The following is a 20,199-nucleotide window of genomic DNA, read 5'->3' as shown; positions in this document are numbered from 1 at the left end:
TGGGGGCGGGGAGTGGGGATGATGGGGGAGGTCAGATGGGGGAGGGAGGGCAGGAGAAGGTGGGAGGTGGACCTTGTGGGAAGAGTGGGATTTGCATGTGCTGGGGAAGAAAGGTTTTCTGGGTTGGATCAGGGTAGACATGGGCAGGGATTGACAAGTCTTGGGGTATGGAGTAGGGGTCTGAAGCTCTCTGAAAGCCCACTGGGGTGGCACAGGGACGTGGTGGTACCCGGGGGACAGCTGCTCCGAGAAGCATGGCATTCTAGAGACAGAAGGGAACTACAGGAGGCAGCGTCTCTTCCAGTTTTGTGGGAGGAGAAACTGAGGACTGTAGATTCATTTATTTCTCCAGTGTTTGACCTGTCAATTCGTTATTCACGTAACATGTATTAAGTGCTTGTGCTATGGCAGGTCTTGAGGATGCAGAGGTGAATCAGCACCCCGAGGAGCAGGGTCCACTGGTGGAAAGCTCCGGGGCTGGGCTCCCCAACACCACTGAGCCTCTACTTCCTCATCTATAAAATGGGGGATAATTCGAGACCCCGCCTCCAGGGTTGTTGTGTGGGAATGAGGTAATATGTGTGTCCCGATTACCATTGCTACAGAACAGGATTATTCCCAGGCTTCACTGGGCCTGGCTGTGCCTGGGCTGCAAGCTCTGCCATCCGCTCTGTGTCTGTGACTGTAAATCCAGGACAGCCAGAGTCCTAGAGACCGCTTATCCTGTGCCTCTATGGCCCGCTAAAGGGACCAGGGAGTGCAGGCAACCCAGTCCTTCAGAAGGTGCTCAGAGACCGTCAGGGCACCCTGAATCTCATCCAGGTGCAATCTACTCGCCCTTGCTCAGGGATGCTTATTCGGGTCCTACTGATGGTAAAAAGACCAGGCATTGCTTGTCACCACTGTCTGCAGGGTTAAGCAAGAGGTAACAGGGAAGCACTTTCATTTTGTCCATGATCTGTGGGTCAGGAATTTGGAAAGGGCTCCTCTGGGTCATTCTTGCCTGCAGCCAGGCGCTGGCTGGGGTGGCAGGTAGCTGATGGCACCAGGCTGGACTTCCCGGATGGCACACTGTCATAATCCTGCAGTCGATGCTGGCTTTTGGCTGGGACCTCAGCTAGGCTGTCCCCCTGGAGCATGTGCATGCGGCCTACCCAGCGTGGTGGGCTCAGGGGAGTCAGACTCCTTCCGTGGCTGCTGGCTGCCCCTGAGGAGAAATAGGAGGAAGACTGAGACTCTGTCCTGTCCCTTCTGCTGCGTTCTCTTGGTTGATTGGAACTCACTAAGGTGGGCCCTGATCCAAGACTCAAGGATCCCTCCTCTAGATGGAAGGAGAGTCAGAGAATGTGTTTCCATGTTTTGTTTTGTTTTTTTAAAGATTCTATTTATTTATTCATGAGACACAGAGAGAGAGGAGGAGACACAGGCAGAGGGAGAAAGAAACAGGCTGATTATTTAAGGGAAAATAATCCCGGGATTGTGCCCTTAGCTGAAGGTAGATGCTCGGCTGCTGAGCCACTCAGGTGCCCCAAGTCCCAATGTTTTAATGCCACCCCAAGAGGCATGGCAGTGCTTGGCACAGCATCTGGCCCAGACTGATGCTGGCTTAACGTTAGGTGTTGAGACAGGGTCCGAGCCCTTGGGAAGCCAGCAGCCAGGTTGACATGCCCAAGGCCGCACAACTAGTCAGGGTGCAGAGGCCTGGCTGTGAGCTTGGTTTCTCCAGGTTGGAGAAAATCCCCCTTCCGCCCCACCAGGCTGTCACTTGTCCTCCTGCAACAATATGCAAACCCCAGAATAGGGGCAGGCAGGCAGCGGAAGAGGGGCAGAAGGCATGCTTTAGCTTGCACAGAGTGGCCATGAGCGAGGCCCGGTCGTCCTGGCATACACAGCATTTATGCAGCAGCACTGGGGCCTTGTCAACTCAGCCAGCCAGGACTGTGCTGGCTTCAGAGCCTGTCCTACCTCAGCCTTTTCCTGGGCTGCCCACACATTGTGGCGGGGAGTGGTCTCCAGAGCCAGGATACCTTAAACTTCTGCTTTGAGTGGCCTGGATTTTGAGCCCCCAACCAGACAGCAGGTAGGAAGGCCCAGGATGTTCCAGATTGACCGGCAAGGTGGTTTTTGTCTGTCCCAGGCCTCAGCCGTTTCCACCTGCTCACGTTGGAAACTGACCGTTCTCACCTGCCTCTGAGTTATTTTTACTCACCTCCATCTTCTTCCTCAAGGGCCAGGCTTCTTATTCAGGATCCCTTTGGAAAATCCAATGAAAGCCAGGGACCTCTGAAAGACTCATGATACAGAATTAGAAAAAAATTTCCAACAATTTTAAGGGATTCAGGAGTCTGGGGCCCCTAAAAGGTTAAAAGCCTTTCACTGGTACCTTCCTTCCTCCAGCCTTGGCTTCCTGATTTTAAATTAATGTTCAGCTCCTTAACCTCAAATGGTCACTTTCAAACGGTTTACCACTCTTGTATTCCCATACTTGTGGTTAAAGGTAATCGGAATGCCCGGTTAATGAGGAGTGATTTCCAAGACAACATTCTGGAGATGGCATTAACTTCCTGCTTCTTGCTGTACTTTTGGCTAGCCACACGGCTTCCCCTGGAGAAGTGTGAATTTATCGAAAACAAGAGGGAGTTGTGTTTGGGAAGCCAAGCCAGCCTAAGTTGTGAAATTGAGGTTTGTCCCAAGGGGTCCCATGTAGGCTCATGGTTGTCCATTGAGGATGCTCAGAACAGCCCCTTCCGACCTTTCCCCGTTCATCTGCAGCACTGTCCTCACCCTCTCCTCCTCCACCCCCTGCCCCAGCATACCTGCTCTTTAGGGTCAGGGTCTGTGGACAAATTACTCATTCACATTTAAGCCGTGTTTCTCAGACTTTTGGCAGGCATCAAAATTACTTGATGGAGCTTGTTAAGAAAAGCAGATTTCTGGGTTTTATCCTCAGAGGTTCTGAATCGGTGCTCTGGGGAGGGTTCAGAAACTGCCCTTTGACAGGTTTTCTGATGGAGAGGTCCCCTGCTTGCACCTGGGTAATCCCTTGGCTCTGCAGAACGAGGAAGGGCATTCAGGTAAATGTGTGAAACAGATCTGGAAATAGATCCCATGTGCCGGACTATTTTATAAAAAATAACTCTTTGCTCTAAGTGCTCAACTTTGGCTGAACATGAGAAGTACCTGCAGTGCTCCCCCAATGTTTTATTATGAAAAATGCAAGAAAACATAAAAAATATGGGAGAATTGTACAGTAAGTACCCCATACCCACTTACTTCTTATGTTCTGCAGTTAATATTTTGCTATATATTTGTGCTATCATCCATCCATCCACCCACCAATCCAGCCATCCACCAGTCTATCCTTCCATCTGCTGACCCATTCATCCATTTGTCTGTCCATCCGCTGAGACATTCACCAATCTATCCATCCATCCATCTTATTTTTGTTTATGCATTTCATACTGAGTAGCAGACATAAGTACATTCTAGTCCTCTGTACTTCTGCATGCATGTCATTAAGATTCAATTTTTGCTCACTAATCTCTGTTTTGGATAAAATTACATAGAGTAAAATGCACAAATCTTAAGTGTACCATTCACTTTTTGACAAATGCACATTCCTATGAAACCCAAGCCCTGGTCATAATATAGAACACTCACTCCAGACATTTTCTTCATGCTCCACCCCAGTGAATTCCTGCCTCTACCTCCCCACCAGAAGCAATCAGTGTTTCAACTTTTTTCTTTTCTTTTTTTTTTTTCACTGTAAGTTAGTTTCATCTGTTACAGAATTTTGTGTAAATGGATTTTTACAGTGAGGACTCTTTTGTATAAAGCTTCTTTCTCCTGGGGAGTTTTTTTTTTTTAATTTTTTTTTTTATTTATTTATGATAGTCACAGAGAGAGAGAGAGAGGCAGAGACACAGGCAGAGGGAGAAGCAGGCTCCATGCACCGGGAGCCTGATGTGGGATTCGATCCCGGGTCTCCAGGATCGCGCCCTGGGCCAAAGGCAGGCACCAAACCGCTGCGCCACCCAGGGATCCCACTCTCTCCTGGGGAGTTTTAAAAACTCCTCAAGTCCAGGCTGAGCATCAGACTTTGGAGATGAGAGTGGGCTTAGGAGTCAGTATTTTTTTTCTTTTCAAAGATTTTATTTTTTTATTTATTTGAGGGGTGGGGAGGAGCAGAGAAAGAGGGACAAACAGGCTTCCTGCTGAGCACAGAGTCTGACATGGGGCTTGATCCCATGGCCCTGAGATCATGACCTGAGCTCAAATCAAGAGTCGGGTGCTCAACTCACTGAGCTATTTGGGCTCCTCAGTATTTTTTTTCCTTTGCTGAAATTTTTTTCTCTATTTAGTTGAAGTATAATTAACAGACAACGTTATATTAGTTTCAGGGGTACAGTATAATGATTCAACAATTCTATATGTTGCTCAGTGCCCATCAAAAATACTTGTACTCAAAAAAAAAAAAATACTTGTACTCTTAATCCCTTAAACAGAAGTTTGGATGTTTTCTTTAATTCCCCAGATGAATGCACTATGCAGCCAAGCTTGAAACCCCTGTCTCTACTGGTCCCCACTCTAAGCCGCCCTATATCTCAACTACCTCATCTCAGTAATGTTCTCACATTAGAAGCTTGTTTCCCTGGGGACCCATTCCCTCAGAGGTATTTGTGTTTAGGGGGAGAGACAGGTTTTTATATTAGTAGCACACATGTCGTTGAGCATTCCTGCAGAAGTGGTGACTTTCTTATGACTTTGCCAACGTCATCATTTGAACCTAAGGTCATCAGGAGCTCCTTGACTTCCTTTTGCACGACCAAGGAGCCCCCAGGTGGTTCCCCCCAGAACCAAGCCTCAAGACAATCTCCTTCAGGATAGGAAGCCACTTGAGAAAAGTCTGGGCCCTTCCAGTCTTCTGGCTTCCAGAAAGACCCAGGCCCAACCTCAGAAAGTCCTCTCCACCTTTCCATCCTTCCTCCAAAATCATTAAACCAATCAAACAAATAAACTACTACAACAAAGACAGGGTTAAACTTGTTAAAATTGCTAGTTTGAGAAGCCAGAACCAAAATGTCAAGCTCTTGAGTTGAGCACAAGCTACCCGGCAGCACTCATTGACGTCCTGTTGGCCTGAGTCACTCCGGAGTTTCGTTTGCACTGACCATTCCTGTCTGTAGCTTCACATTCTAGTCCCCTCTTTGGGGGCTCACAGCTAGGACATGTCACATGGGCCTCGTGATTACCATTCCGTGAGTGAAGAGGCTGAGAAAGAGGCTGACCTTGTCAGTGGTCCATGCAACCAGCCAGGACTTCCTCCGTGATTCTAGAGCTGCTCTGTGGTGTTGCTCAAAAGCTGTTTGGGAACCACAGGCCTCCTTTGAGTAGATGAAACGAGGATGGACCTCTCCCTAGAAAAATTGACAAGTTCTAAATATCTGATATTTGGGCGGGGTTCATAGGCCGTTCAGAGCCCTTGCAAGGTTAGAATTTCTTTTGCAGAATGTAATCACGTGTGACTCATAAGTTGGTATATATCGCACTGTGTGACCCAAATATATGCTAAACCTTTCCACACATCGTGTTATTTTACAATCCCAAGAGGCAGCAGGTCTTCTTAGTTCCATTTTATAGACAGAAGACTGAGGCTCAGAGAAAGAGGTAACCTAGCTGGCTCCACAGGGGCCAGGTTTGGGGCCAGGTACGGGAGCGAGGCACATCCATGCATCCTGACTGCAGAGCCCCTGCTCCACATGACCGCCTTGATATTAAATTACCTAGAGTCTTAACAAGGGAGCCCCCAGTTCTCCAACCAGAGCTGCCATAAGCGGTGAGTGCTCGAGGCCGGAGAGGGAGGCACCTTTGAATTTCATGGGGCCTCTCAAGTCCTACGACCCTGGTGGGATCCGTGGTGGGGAAGGTGTGCGACCTGTCTGTGGGTCCTATTCTCACCCCGCCCTTCTCCAGCTTCCTGGCTGGTGTGAACTGAGTCCTGACAGTGCGATCGGAAAGCACTCAGCGGAAGTGAGAGACAGCCTTTAGGATCTGCCCTGAGCTCAGCCCTGCCCGGCTGAGCTGTCCCTGGGCCCCTGCGTGTCCCCCCGCAGGCTGGATCACAATAGTGGGGGGGGGGGGACGACGAGAAACCTGGTAAGTTGTGAGACCTCTGGCTGGATTGGGGTGCGTGGGGGGTGCTTTTTCTGAACTGTAATCGCAGATGAGCCTGCGAGCCTGAGGAAGGACTCACTCCAGGAGAACAGGGATCCTGGCATTGCCCCAGCGCCCGGCTCCGGGGGGGGGGGGGGGGGTGTTGGGGAGAAGGGCCGCCAGCGCTTGAGTGAGCAGCGCCGCGGTGGCGGGGTGGGTGGGGGGACACACAACCGCCGCCCCCCGCCCCCCGCAGCACCCCAGCGCCCCTGCCACCTGCTCCCGTGAAAAGACCAATTCAGTGGGCCGCAGTGGAAAACGTTCTCGGGGGCGTTCGTTAGCTGGCGGCGGGCTACGGATGCAGTTTGGCCGCGGGTTTCAGTGTTCCCTTGTAATGTTTTACAACCCAGACCCGGCGACAATGGCGTCATTCACTGCACTCGCTCACGTGGAACAGAACGTGAGGGGGCCCGAGCCGGGGAGGAGCTGGTGCGCGGGCTCCGACACCCGGGGCCAGCCGAGGTGCTGCGGCGGCGGGGGGGCGGGTGGCAGTTAGCATGGGCGAGGATGCGGCCACAGCTCGGTGACACCCGAGAGCGGCGGGGTCCGACTGTTTGGTATACTAAGGGTTGCCCGAGCAGGACTGACAGATTGACCGGTAGGACTCACGTGGCCCCGAGCAGGCCCTGCCCGACCGTTAGCAGCAGGATGCCTTGTGGAACAGGGCGCTGAGTTGCCCTGTTGCCCCGTGCACCCCGTGCACCCCGTAGTTCTCTATGATCAAGTAGAAGTTCATTGGCAAGAGCTTGGGAATAGCGCCGACCCGGCGCCCAGCTCAGCTTTGTCCTCTTCTTCACTGTGTGATCTGGGAGGAGTTGCTTAACCTCTCTGAGCCTCAGTTCCTTTACCTCTAATGCATATCTCATCACACCGACGGAGTGGGGTTGTCGCCTGGATCAAAGGAGGGAAGGCGTGTACGGTGACCAGTACACGGTGGCTGGAGCATTAAGAGGCCCCCCAGGAACAATGCTGATGAGGAGCTGGAGGTGTGAGACGAGGACGAGGCTGGAAAAAAAAACAGTATTTTGTTGCCGCCCTGCTTCCGGGACACACAGACTTTTCGACCTTTCCTTGTCTTCCCTTGTGCCCTGGGTTCTTCACCAATGTGCTCAGGCTGCTGGGGAAGAGAGCGGGGTCGTATTGCCACTGATTGCATTCCCCAGGCTGGTGCAGCCAGGAGCTGGGTGCAGACCCCCTCTTCCCTCTGCCTCTGCAGTCCCCTGCCCTCACCCGCTCCGATTTTGACACCTGTCAGCTGGACGTGGGGACATTGTATGGCAGGCCCCAAATTGAGGTGTTCCTGATGGACGGAGGGGAGGATGTTTGTAGCGCCTTGGAGAAAAACAAGCTGCGAGGGACGAGTGGTTATTGGGATGATATGGCTTTCCCACTTCTGTGAGTGTTAGTAATCAAAAGCAGGATTTGGCCTTTCCAGAGAGTAATTTTGCAATTTGGCAGCGCTAGAAGGGAGAGTTCCACGGAGTCCATTGATACATTCTCTTGTAAAATCCCTCAGCCAACATTTTTTGGGAGTTGTTTTCTTTAATTAAAAAAAAAAATAACCATCCCCATTAAGAATATAAAACTAAAAGAGATTTCCCCCTTCCTGTTGGAGCTCTGGCAGCTTGGTTCTTGAACTAGGCAGACCTAAATAGAATTGCCAGCGAGATTTGACGACTTTTATAATGTTTTATTATTATTATAATTTTCCTCCTCCACCTCCTTCTCCAAGTCCTCCTCCTCCTCCTCCTTCTTCTTCTTCTTTTTTTTTTTTTTTCCATTACGTAGCTGGAGCCGCAAAGAGAGGACCGTAAAGCTAACTTCATTCCTTTCAGACTTCTGGCCCCAGGGGGAGATTCCAAGTGGTGTGGCTGCTCAGGATGGCTCCAGCTTTGGCTCAGAGGTGGCACATGCCACAGGAGGGCTCGGCCAGGGGACCCCTGGGTGTCGTGAGGGCTCCGTAGCCTCATGGAAACTTGGCTCCGTGTCCCCTGCCTGGCTATGCTGACGCGCTTTCACATGACAAACAAAGTCAGGGGCCAGGGTGGAGATGGGGAGGAGGAGGGGTGGGAGAAGTAGGAGAGGAGGCTTCAGCCCTAAACCCCCTGCTCTCCTAAAAGTCTATTGTGTTCTAAAAATTGAAAGAGATCACCAGGAGCCTGTCTGGTAGTAGTTAAGAGACAGTGGGGTTAGAATTCTAGTTGTGTCTCTTTCTAGCTCTGTGGCCATAGGCAAGTGGCTTAACCTCCCAGGACCTTGTTCTCCTCATCTGTAAAGTGGGGACAAAACCAGTACCTACTTCATAGGGTCACAGAAAGGATGGAAAGGGCCAATGCAGCATCCTTCACACAGTGTTTGATGTACTGCTCTTTGTATGTGACCCGATTTCAGGTGTACTCACAATACATAGAATAGTTGGTTTATGACAAAAATCACAACCAAGTTGAAGGTTTACTGATAGTGTTTCTTCTAGGCAAGAATTCTTAGCCTGTTCAGTACCATGGGCCTCTCTGGTGGCCTGGTGACACTTAAGTGTCACACTTCTCAGGCTAACGTGAGTAAACACGTAATATCAGCTGCGTAGATGGCAAAAAGTAAACCAGTTCTACGGAAACGTAGTTATCAAAATATTTTTAAATGGCCGTGTGGCCTTACGTGCACTTTATAATGCCTCAAGTAACGGGATGTAGTAGCAGGTCTGACTGTAATTCTGAAGTTGCGATAAGCATAAATGGTATCTTGAGGCATGTACAGCAGCTGCAATGGAAATGAGATGATTTGATTTCTGCTGATGACAGTCGCTAGGGCTGCTAATACAACCATGGCTTGTTGCCTACATTTGTAACAGAAAGGAATGCTAAGTTTCAATTCAAGATTAGTGAAAATAAAGACGTCATTTTAAAAATCCAAATTTAGATCTTAAGTCCACCCCCCCCCACCCCCAGGCCCCTGAGTGAAGGCCTCCCAATTTAAGGAGACAGGCTTTACGGAACTATTTCCTCCTGAGAAATTCTGTGGGCTGGAAGCATGAGTCATTTTGTAAAGGCATAACAGTACTTTCTCCCAAGTGCCAGGTATTTTCTAGGGCATATTGTGGGATCTTTTCAACAGTCTCGTGAGGCTCAGAGAGATTAAGTGCCTCATCCAAGGCCACACAGCATTAGATGGCAGATCTTTTAGAGAACACGTATCTTCCTGAATCTGACACCTTCATTCTTTCCACTACACCCAGATTCTTAAATATCAAAGTAGTAATTAAGAGTCCAGTGGGTTATTCAGGTTTAGGAAGATATCAGGGGGCTTGGGGCAGAATGCTATGGTCTCACCATTCCATCTCTGTGCTTTGCTCATTTCATAGATGGGGAAACGAAGGCTCAGCTAGGCTACGTGCCTTATCTAAGCTCACAGAGTTAGCAAGGACATTGGGCTGGGTGTGCTACAGGCCTGGGGGAGGTGGTGGAGGACTCATTCTGGGGGTTTTACGAAGACTGCACATTTCCTGAGAAGTAGCAGCTTTCCTACATTTTACAGATAACAGGATCAGATCCAAATCCTGTTCTACCCCTCCTGACCCCCACCCCCCCACCTGCAAGTAGTCTTCTTGGGAGAGGTACAGGGCAGCTTTGAATGTCTTCATCTTCGTCTCTGTTTTGCTTTTCATCCAAGCAGGGCTTCTGCTTTGGCTTTCCGACGTGCACAAAATAGCAAGTGTCCTAAAAGGTTTTCCATATCCCCACCTCCTGAGGGAAGTAAGTTAGATGATGTTCAGTGTGTCCTAGTACCTCTAGTCACCTTGCATGGCTTTTTGCATCCATGTGCGTTCAGTCTCCTCATTCTTTTTGAAGCCTGTGTAGTATTTCCTTCTGAGCTCTGTCAGAATTTACTGAGCCATTATCGAGGGCATTTACACTGTTCCTTGTTTTTTTCCCAGGCACAGACAGTGCTGCAGAGAAATGCCTCCTGCTTAGGTCTTTGCACGCTGATCTGAAAAACTTCTCAGGAAAGTTATTAGTAATCAGATTGCCAGATCTACATGATTGTACATTTTTAAGAAAACAGATGCTATCTGGTTGCCTTCCAGAATGGAGGTGCTGGATCACCCCTCCACCAGCCTGCACACTGTGACTCTCCTGTCCACAATGTCCTCTCCTCACCCCAAATGTTGGCAGTTTCCCCTGCATGGATGCACACATGTTCTGGGTCGGACCATTCTCTTCTCACACGTGTGTGCAGAAACTTCTCTCAATTCTCCCTTTTATCTTAGTGCCACCCCTCCTCCCTGCTCCTCTGCAGACTCTCACTCTGACCTTCCTCATCCATCTGGCTTCCTGTGGAGCTTCTGGTGCTGCTGAGCACACCTCCTTCCTCCTTCCTTCCCAGGAGAGGTTTCCACACTCTTGGGAGGAAGAGCATAGGAATACCTGGTAGGAGAGCTGAAGGGGCGCATCCCAAGAGTGTGAGAAACCAGATTTGGGGCACTTGGGGATGATGCTATTCATAGGATGTCAGTGGATTTTATTCTTCTTGGTTCACTGTGTGACAGTGGAGGCTCCAAAGAGCACACAGTCTGTAAGTGTTGGAGATGGGACCCGAATCTGTGTCTGCCTAATCTTAGATCCCATGCTCCATTCTCTGTTTCCATTGTCCTGACTCTTCTTTCTCCCTTCCTTTTTCTCTTTCCCTCTCTTTCTGTCTCCTACTCCCTCAAAACAATGACAGTAATGATGATGGTTGACATTTGTTGAGCACTCGCTATGTTCAGGCTTTCACACATATTAATTTCGTTTCTTCTCTCAGCAACCGTTTGAACTGGGGATTTTTACTAGCCCTGTTTCACAGATGGGAAAACCAAGGCACAGAGGAGAAGTTAAATATTATGTCAGCGATGACAAGTACAGCAGCTCAAAAGGAAATTCGAAGGCACAGGAAGCACACTACCCAGATTAGGGTAACCAAGAATCATACCTGACAATCCTAGGTGGTCAGCCATTTCTTTACTAATAAAGTCAATAGTCAGCCCTGTTTTAAATATGGAAACCCAGAAGTTAAGTCTAAGTAATCATGTAGCTCTTCTAGCTTTTAAATTAGGGGATTCAAAGACATATACATTAGGTTGAAATATTTCAAAATGCCATGTGAAGAGGGGTTCCTCACTGGGGATGCTCATTTAACTTTCCGCATACATATAGAACTATTCATAAACCTACTTGCCTAAAGTATAAGGCATGAAAAGTTAGTGCCTGAATATATATGTCTGTGGCATTTGATGCACTTGGGTATAATTGAATCACTGTGCTCATCAAAGATTCCTTTGTTTCTTATTCTGTGACATGTCTCTGGTGGATTTTCTGACCCTGTGGTTCAGCCAGTGGGGGAATCTATATCAGGGCACTGATCAATGTTATTTCCCATCTTCTCTCTTTCAGTAAAGAATATCCCGTGGTTCCCAGGAGCACAGTAAGACAAAAAGTAGCCTCCAATCACAGTCCTTTCAGCAGTGAGCCTCGAGCTCTCTCTGCCTCATCCAACTTGGGGTCCCAGTACCAGTGTGAGAATGGTGTGTCTGGCCCCTCCCAGGACCTTCTGCCCCCGCCCAACCCGTACCCACTGCCCCAGGAGCACGGTCAGATTTACCATTGCACCAAGAGGAAAGGTGAGTGTGATTACCCCTACCCAACTTGCCTTTCTGTTTTTCCTTCCTTTCCTTAGGGGAAAAATGTACACATAACTATATTTATTTATTTAAAAAATGTAAGCAATATAAAAATACACAGAGATTGTAAGAAATTCAAACCATATAAGTAAAACTGAAGGATCTCTCTTGACATGTCTCCTCCAGTTCTGGCTCCTTCCTTGGGGAAAACTTATTTGAATCATCCAGTCATATTTAATTCATTTGCACACATGCACATGTGCACATGCATGTGTACAGACACACCTAAAATGGTTTTGTTTTTGTTTTAAACAGTTGATATTATACTGTCTGTATCTTGCAACTTGCATTTCTTAAGCTCAAGAATACATTGTAGATGATCATTTCATGATGCTAGAGGTACTTCTTGCTTTTTAGCTAAGAGAAAATATGGCCTCAAAAGGATGGAATGGGGTTTATTCTTCCACTCCCACAAGTGGACATGGTGGCTGCTTCTAGCATTTCTGGTTGTATCACAAGTCATGCTGCCGGGAGCCTTCTTGTAGTTGGATGTGCTTTGATTTATGTGCTAGGGTTTCTCTTGGGTGGGTGGATTCTGACCTCTTCTTTCCTGTGCATTTTGTCTTTAAATTTAGCTTAAATCCTGGACACATCATTGGTTTTTTTTGTTTTGTCTTTTTTTTTTGCCAAATGAGAAATGGGTGACTTTTCCTAAGTCATCTGAATCTAGGACTGTAATACAAAGGAAGTTTCTGGTGGCACATTTTTTTAGCTAGAATCAAAGTGGGTGTGGTTGAGTTCAGCTTAATAGAGCAGTCGCTTGTGTGAGTGGCAGACAGGCATGGTGGGGACAGCGTGGGCGATAGGGCCAGAGTACACAGTCTCAACTCTGCCACCAGCTTCTTTGTGTGACCTCATCCAGGTGTCCTGGCCTCTCTGTGCCTTAGTTTCTCACTTTGTAAATGATGCTTGAGTTCCTGAGAGTACCTGATGCTCGGTTAGTGCCCAGCAAGTGTTAGCTTTGATTGTGTGAATGGCAGGTATAGCTCCAGGAAGGGTATCCATAGAGGAAGAGGAGGGAAAGGCTGCTTATCTGGGTGAAGTTTCAAGAAAGCAGATGTGGGGGGCAGGAACCATGTACAATGGAGATGAGTCCTACCTTTGCCATTTGAAAATTTTTATGATTAGGGGGAAGATACTTAACTGCTCTAAGCCTTATTTTTTTTCTAATCTGTAGATTTGGTCTCATGATGGGACCTGTCCATAGGGTTGGTGTGGAGATGTCAGGAAATTGTGCTTGTCAGGAAATATTGAGCACAGGGTTGACCCAATAAGTAGTCACTGGTTTGCTCCAGTAAGCCCAAATCTTAATCTTAAGAGTGGCCTGTCATACCTCATACTCAGTGGCCACCTCGATGCCTTTGGAAGTCCAAAAGCCAGTGTCTGGAACTTCATCATTGTCGTCATCGTCTTCTCCTTCTTTTTCTTCTTTTTAAAATTAACTCATTGACAAAAACTGGATGCTTTGGCAGCTTTCTCTGAGCTGAGGTTACTTGAGGAAAGGAGCACAGTTTGACTATTTGACATTTACCGATCTCGCGTTTCGAAGGAGAGAGTGTCGTTGGTTCAAGCCTGGGGCTGGGTAGCTGACCTGGGTGAGGCTGAGTTTCCAGACTTAACCTGAAGTCCATCCAAGCTCCTTGGATTTCGAAGGCCTGAACAATAATATTGCCCCAATAGGCCCCCTGGCCAGGCTCCCAGCATGTCCTCTGCCACCTGGGGTGGAGACCAGATGCCTGCAAATGTGTCTGCTTCTTTAGGCACAAGCATGGATTAAGGATGTCCCCTGGGGCACAGGTCCCTGCACAGGAATTCTGTTCCTATTGAAGGGAGCCCTTTCTAGGTTCTGGGCCACAGCCTTTTGATAACACTGTTAAGTAGGTGCTGTTATTTGCCCATTTTACAAACAGGGAAACTGAGGCTCAGACAGCATATGTGTGCTGGTGGTTCCCGGAGGCGGAATTTGAACCCATGCCTGGCCTGCAGGCTCTACTGAGCTCCAAGTCACACAGTGGACAGTCCCCGTTACTTTTGCTTATCAGCTGCAATCTCAAAATGCCATCTTTCACTAGAAATTGGTCTTCAGTCTGAGTCAAACCTACTGATGGAGAGCTCATCAGGTTTGAATTAGGCAGTTCTGTCGAATAAATTAATGCCAGGCCAAAAGAAGGGGAGGAAGAAGTTTAAAAGAATCAAGGTACTTTTAAGACTCAATATTTACTGCAGCATCCTTGTAAAGGCTTTTCTCCTGGAGGGTGGCATGGGAAGGCTTTAAACGCAAAGGGATGAACTCTTCTGATGACGTGAGCAGATGACCTGCGTGGGGCATTTGGCGGGATCCTCAGGTGAGCTCAGGGTCAATTTGAGGTGGCCACGGGGGAAGCTGAAGTTGGTGGGCTGTCTGCTGCAGGACATCACAGCAGTTGACGCTTTCTAGCACTGTGGCCACGGGCAAGCTGCCTGCTTCTCAGCCTCAACTCCCTAGTCTGCAAAGCGAGGATTACAGTACTACCTTCCCTGTAGGGTCGTAATGAGATGGAACGAGAGAGTCCATGCAACGCACCCAGAACAGGACCCAACACATCTAAGTGCTCAGTGCACCTTAGCTGGCTACTGCTGTGCACTTTGGAAGCTCACAGTCACCAGCAGGTCAGATGTTATTATATAGGATGATACAGCTGCTTTATTTAAATAGTGATCTGATGCTATGAAGGAGGTGGGCAATGTGCTGACGCATATGATGTGGGGGTATCTGGCAGGAATGGGGTTCAGGGGGATTTAAGCCCAGGTCTGAAGAGTAGGAGCTGGGTAGGAAAAGAGAGATGGGTGGGTATCCAGGCAGAGAAGAGGGTACGGGTGCAGCCACTCAGAAGGTGGAGAGCCAGCCCCCACTGGGGAGCAAACGCAGGGCCAGTATGGCTGGAGCACATTGAGGGGAAGTAGAGGCAGACGAGCTACAGAGAGAGGGAGGAGCCAGCACACTGCCAGCCCTTGGAAGCTATTTCCAGGACTTCAGTTTTTTTTTTTTTTAAGATATTTATTTATGAGGAGGGGGGAGAGAGAAAGAGAGAGAGAGAGAGAGAGAGAGAGAAAGACAGCATATGTGTGCAAGCAGGAGGAGGAGCAGAGAGAGAGGGACAAGCAGACTCCCCATTGAGCGCACAGCCTGATGTAGGGCTTGATCCCAGGACCCTGAGACCGTGACCTGAGCCAAAGACCAAGAGTCAGACACTCAACTGACTGAGCCCCACCCAGGTACCCCAGGACTTTAGATTTTATCCTAATACCCCTGGGCAGCCATCGGAAGGGTTTCAACCTATGAGGGGTGTGACGAAGTTTCTGTTTGGAAGCAGACGCTCTGCTGTGATGGGGGAGTGGGAGAATGAGGACTGGCTCCAGAGCTCTGCTGAGAGGCTGTTGTAGGCTCTGAGGCCTGAGATGACAGTGCTTAGCCCAGGGGTGCGACCACAAGAGCTGCAGGTGTGGGTGCGATCAGGCCCCAGGGACCCACTGCAGATAACAAGGTGAAGAGTGACCCCCTCCACAGATTCAGAAATTGAGGCTTAAGGAATTTGAGTGACTTACCCGTGTCACCCGGCTAGTGAGTGGTCCTGCCTCAGGTTCACAGCATGGTCCCTGCAGCTCGGGGTGCACACTCCCTTCCCCTTTCCACAGACCTCTGCCCTCCTCACCTCCCTCCACCCCAAAAGGAGCTCCCGGGGGACAGGGAGCATTCCAGCCAGGCTCTGTCTGTCCTGCGTGCCTCCTAGACAAAAAAGCAATTCATCATCAGCCTCCATTGTAAGGTGATAAGGAATCAGCGAGGTTTCCTTCCAGTTTGGGATTCCCGTGAAGTGATAACTCCATGGGTGGCTTTCCCCCCTCCCCACCCCGCCCTGCTTTTCCCACTATCTGACTTCCCCTCATTGTCTGTCTCCTTTCCAACAAGCCCAGGAGGCAGGCCCAATGAAATGTCAAAGGGCCTGGCAGGCCAGAGGGCTCCTTGTGTTAGGACCCAGCTGTCTCCAAACTATCTCTCCCGATGGATAGAGCCAAAAGAGCCGGGAAGGTCTTTTATCAATGCCACTCAATCAAATCCAGGACCCCGGGGCCTGGGAGAGCCCTTGTCTGTCTTTCTTTCCTCCTCCCACCCTGATAACCAGCACCCCCCACCTTAAAAATGAGAGGCAACCCAAATAAAGATTTTAGCAAAGCCATACACTGCCTTGGCTGTTCGAAGGGAAGTCAGAGGTAGGAGGGGAGAAGGAAGGAGATACAGAAAAGGGGTTTGTGGGGTGTCCTTTTGTCAGTGCAGTGCGTTTTTAGAGCAATTTCACATCGTTTCCTTCACAAGATCCTCATCCCAGCCCCCTGAGCAGAGGAGGGAGGGTGCCCTCCATCTCCATTTTGCAGGGTGTAAGGGGGACTGGGAGGTTGGATTACCTTCCCAAGGTCATGTGGCTGATCTGGGATGCATTCGTGAGATAAATATTGCTTGAGCATTCACTTTGTACCTGACACTTTCCCAAGGATATGGGGTAAGGGGACAGCAAGGTGGCAAAGGTCCCTGCTCTCCTGAAACTTGTATTCTTCTCTAAGAGGCAGCTAATAAGCAAGTAGATAAATGCAATGATTTTTAGATGGTGGTTCAGTGAGGGTTGGACTGGGGTTTTTTGGTTACCCATTGAGAATCTTCCCACAATACCGATCCAGTCCTTCTCACTTTGAGCTAAGAGCTAACATTATGCAGGGAGACACACACACCATCTGTCTGCCAATCCGTCCATCCATGCATCCATCAGGTCAAGGTGATTTTCTGAACACAGTGGATTTTGCAAAAGCTGAAAGGCTAGGCTGTCAGAGCACCGTTTTGTGACTCAGAAAGCCTGAATTATAGTTCCACTTCTGACTTGCTGAAAGTCACTCAGCCAAGGAGTGGAGGTTCACCAGGATCTTTCATCCGAATGAACCCAATCAGCAAGAGAAACAACCTATTTGGGAAGACTGACGATACTTGCTTAATGGGATTAGCAATTTAAAAGCAGCCTTGTGAGTTTTTCTGCTCTGGAATCCACTTGGATACCTTCAAGCATTGGACAACATCCACAGAGCCATCTGTCCGATCTTCTGAGAGGGAAAACAGAGGAGACCTCTGTTACTTGGACAGATAAGATTTGGACACTTTATTACCCATCTCGGTTCCTGCAAGAACCTTTAAGTATTATCTCCATACATAGGCAAGAACTGAGATTGGAATATGGTGCCATGGTTTGCCCAAGGTCATGTAGCCAAGGAAAGTCAGAGATGTGACTGTGCTCTAAAACTTATGCTCTGGATTTATCATTAAAGCCACTTTATCAAGAATCAAAAGCCACTAAAAAAATGCAAGGGGCCGGAATATTTCACAGTGCTATGGGGTGATTGGTGCTGAGAATCAGGAAGAGCTTTCCTGTTGTTCAAGAGGCTTTAGTTGGGTTCAGGACAGGTGGGAGACAACTGGCCACTCTTACTACACAACTTTCTGAAACTGAGAACAGACCCATCTCATGGAAGACTTGATGTTTGACTACAGCCCATTCCCCAACTGTGGAAGGTAGACGTGACTTGGCTAGGAAAGAGGTCTTTGCTGTTGACCAGTTATCAGGCTCCCAATAGAGAAAGAAACCAAACCATTACCAAAACAAATACAGGGATTACATCCCACCCATTTATCACCACCAACCTGAAATTTGGATCCATGCTTTGGAATTTCTTTACAATGTGATGAGGTCCAAGAGGAATTTGAGAATGCTCGGGACCCGCTTTCATGAATAAGCCAGCTTTTTGCTTTTCTTAGGACTCTGCATCAGATCTTTGGGTTATTAAAGACTGGAATGTGTAATTTTACGATTTTCCAAAATGTGCTCCGGCCTTTTTCATATTATTCTTCCTTTTTTTTTTTTTTTTTCTGCTTGTAACAAATCTGGAAGGGGATCAGAAACTCGGGAATGGTTAGTTTGCCTTGTTTTTTTTCTCTTGCCAAGGGTACCCTGCAGCTGTACTTTTGATTATTGAAAAGGGGAACGCCCTGGTTAAATGGAAAACCCAAAGGTTATGATTCTAGCAACAATGGAAACATTCAGATTTATGGATCCGGGGGAGGAGGGTTGGAAGGAAGCATGGAGGCACGAGGGGACTGAGGGAGGAGGTGGGGAGGACAGGAAAAGTCCAGTGGAGCAATGTTTTCAAGACGCCAAAAACAAATGCCCAGTTGAAAGGTGAAAAAAAGTGGCCCCCAGCTCATCTGGATGTCTTCAAACATCTGGATGGTTGGCATGATGTAGACAAAGCACCTGGAAGAGAGACCACATTTTTTGCTTTTATTTTGGACAAATGGCTGGGCGTCCTATGGGGCCCAGATGTGTCCCAGAAAGAGTCTAGCTAAAAAAGACAGTGTGCTCAGTATGAGGTGGGTGCAGTCCCAAGCAGAGATGTGTTTTGGCGCGGCCAATTTTGTACCTACCCGTGGGGGTCACTCAGAATGTGATACCTCTGGAAGCGTCTGGTGGAACCCAAACCCAAGCTATCCTACTTGAGTTGGGGAGCTGCTTTAGAATCTTGTGCAAAACTGAAGACTCACCCTGTAGTGAATGAGTAACTTGGAGCCTTATATGCAAGGGTCACCTCCCATTCACCGAGTGTCAGCCTCCTGCCATCACTGCTGGGTGGGGGATGGGGAGGGCCCCCCACTTACTTGCACTGAGCAGGGCCATGGCTATTTATTGACCTCTCTATCCCCAGCACCTGACGCCTGTTAGGGGCTCCGGACACCTCTGTTGGATGGCTCGGTGAGTGACATTCGGTATGAGAAATCAAGAGAGCTGGAAGCAAGGTGTGGTTGGCAAAGTAAGACCTGGCTCTGATTCCCGCCTCTCTCCTTCCTAGTTCCGTGCCCTTGGGAAGGTGACTACCTCTGAGACAGGCGTGAGAGCAGGCACCTTGAGGACTTACGGTGAGACCAGGGAAAGGTCACTTAGTAGGTGCTCAATAAATAAGAACTTTGGTCTCCTCCCATGGTTTGGTTCTGTGTCCGGCCCCCAGGCCACTGACGAGGTGAAGTGCAGGAAGGCTCCAGTGTTTCCTTTTTCTTCACACTCCCCCCACCCCGATGACAGGCGTTCTTTTTTTTTTATGTATATTTTTTTTATTGGAGTTCGATTTGCCAACATATAGTATAACGCCCGGTGCTTATCCCGTCAAGTGCCCCACATGTTGATTCAGAAGAGATTGGAAGACAAGGATGGCAAATTTCTGGGTTGGAAGATGAAATTGCAGCTAAGGGGGGAATCTGTGTGCAGGTTTACGTGCTGGTCAGAATTCTCAAGCATTGCTTCCCCAAAGGAAACACCTGGAGGTGTGTTAATCTAGACTAGGTCTGCCGAGAGACTAACTGGTGGTGTTACCCTTGCAGCAAGAGCTGCTCTTGATGACAGATAGCAGGAGATTTACGTGCTTGATTTATTGAATTCTTAGCTGCCAGGTGAGGTAAGTATTACTAACTCTGATTCAGACATGCTGAGAACGGGTCTCGGAGAGGGCAGATGCCCCGCTGCTGGCACACGCATGTGAAGTAGGAGAACCAGATTTTTTTAAAAAAAGATTTTATTTATTTATTCATGAGAGACACACAGAGAGAGGGGCAGAGACACAGGCAGAGGGAGAAGCAAGCTTCCTGCATGGAGCCCGATGTGGGGCTCGATCCCAGGACCCCAGGATCACAACCTGAGTTGAAGGCAGATGATCAACCACTGAGCCACCCAGGTGCCCCGAGAACCAGATTTAAACTCAGATACGTCTGCCCTTCTTAACCTGGGGTCTGGATTTTAGGGGCTCTTTGAGCTTCTCCAAAATGCGTGCAAACCTGTGTTAGGCACATGAAGTTTTCAAAACTTTGTGTTTTTGTGTGTTTTTCTAGGAGAGAGCCTAGCACTTTGGTTTGCTCACAAAGGAGGCAGTGACCCCAAAGTAGATATGGAAGACCCTCTTTCAGGGACAGAATTCTCTCCACTGCCCTAAGCTGGGGACCAACTGGTGTCTGGGGGAAGAGAAGGGACTTTTTTCAGTAAGGAAACAGCGACCCATTAAGTGGTACCGACTCTACCAGATATTAACTGGGACTTGCTGACAGAGATTCAGGAAAGGATCCGGGGATTCGTCCGAGCTCCCATCCATCTGTGCACTTGTCCATCTGGCCTTCTGTCTATTGCACAGATATTTAGTGCATGATTTCTTGT

General features: G+C 48.6%; 1 protein-coding gene and 1 long non-coding RNA gene across 13 annotated transcripts in view; one reads left to right on the top strand and one right to left on the bottom strand.

Moving 5' to 3' along the window:
• TBX5 (T-box transcription factor 5) overlaps positions 1-20,199 on the top strand; it is an 86,886-nt gene that overhangs the window by 63,586 nt on the left and 3,101 nt on the right. For all 11 annotated transcript variants that reach the window (XM_025474075.3, XM_035706467.2, XM_035706469.2 and 8 more), the window contains one exon: positions 11,640-11,866. In XM_025474075.3, coding sequence (XP_025329860.1) covers positions 11,640-11,866 — 227 coding nt within the window. The remainder of the gene's footprint in view (positions 1-11,639; positions 11,867-20,199) is intronic.
• On the bottom strand, positions 999-6,582 carry LOC112676604 (uncharacterized). 2 transcript variants are annotated; one of them, XR_003146610.2, is made up of 5 exons: positions 6,430-6,582; positions 5,289-5,417; positions 2,817-3,049; positions 2,210-2,291; positions 999-1,207 (listed from the first exon to the last, which is right to left on the bottom strand). It is a non-coding gene; the product is annotated as an uncharacterized LOC112676604 (long non-coding RNA). The 2 variants fall into 2 exon arrangements; XR_003146609.2 differs by having other exon boundaries at positions 2,210-2,283.

Source organism: Canis lupus, chromosome 26 (genome assembly GCF_003254725.2).
Source record: "Canis lupus dingo isolate Sandy chromosome 26, ASM325472v2, whole genome shotgun sequence".
Classification (NCBI taxonomy): Eukaryota; Metazoa; Chordata; class Mammalia; order Carnivora; family Canidae; genus Canis; species Canis lupus.
This window is presented reverse-complemented; position numbering and strand designations above follow the sequence as displayed.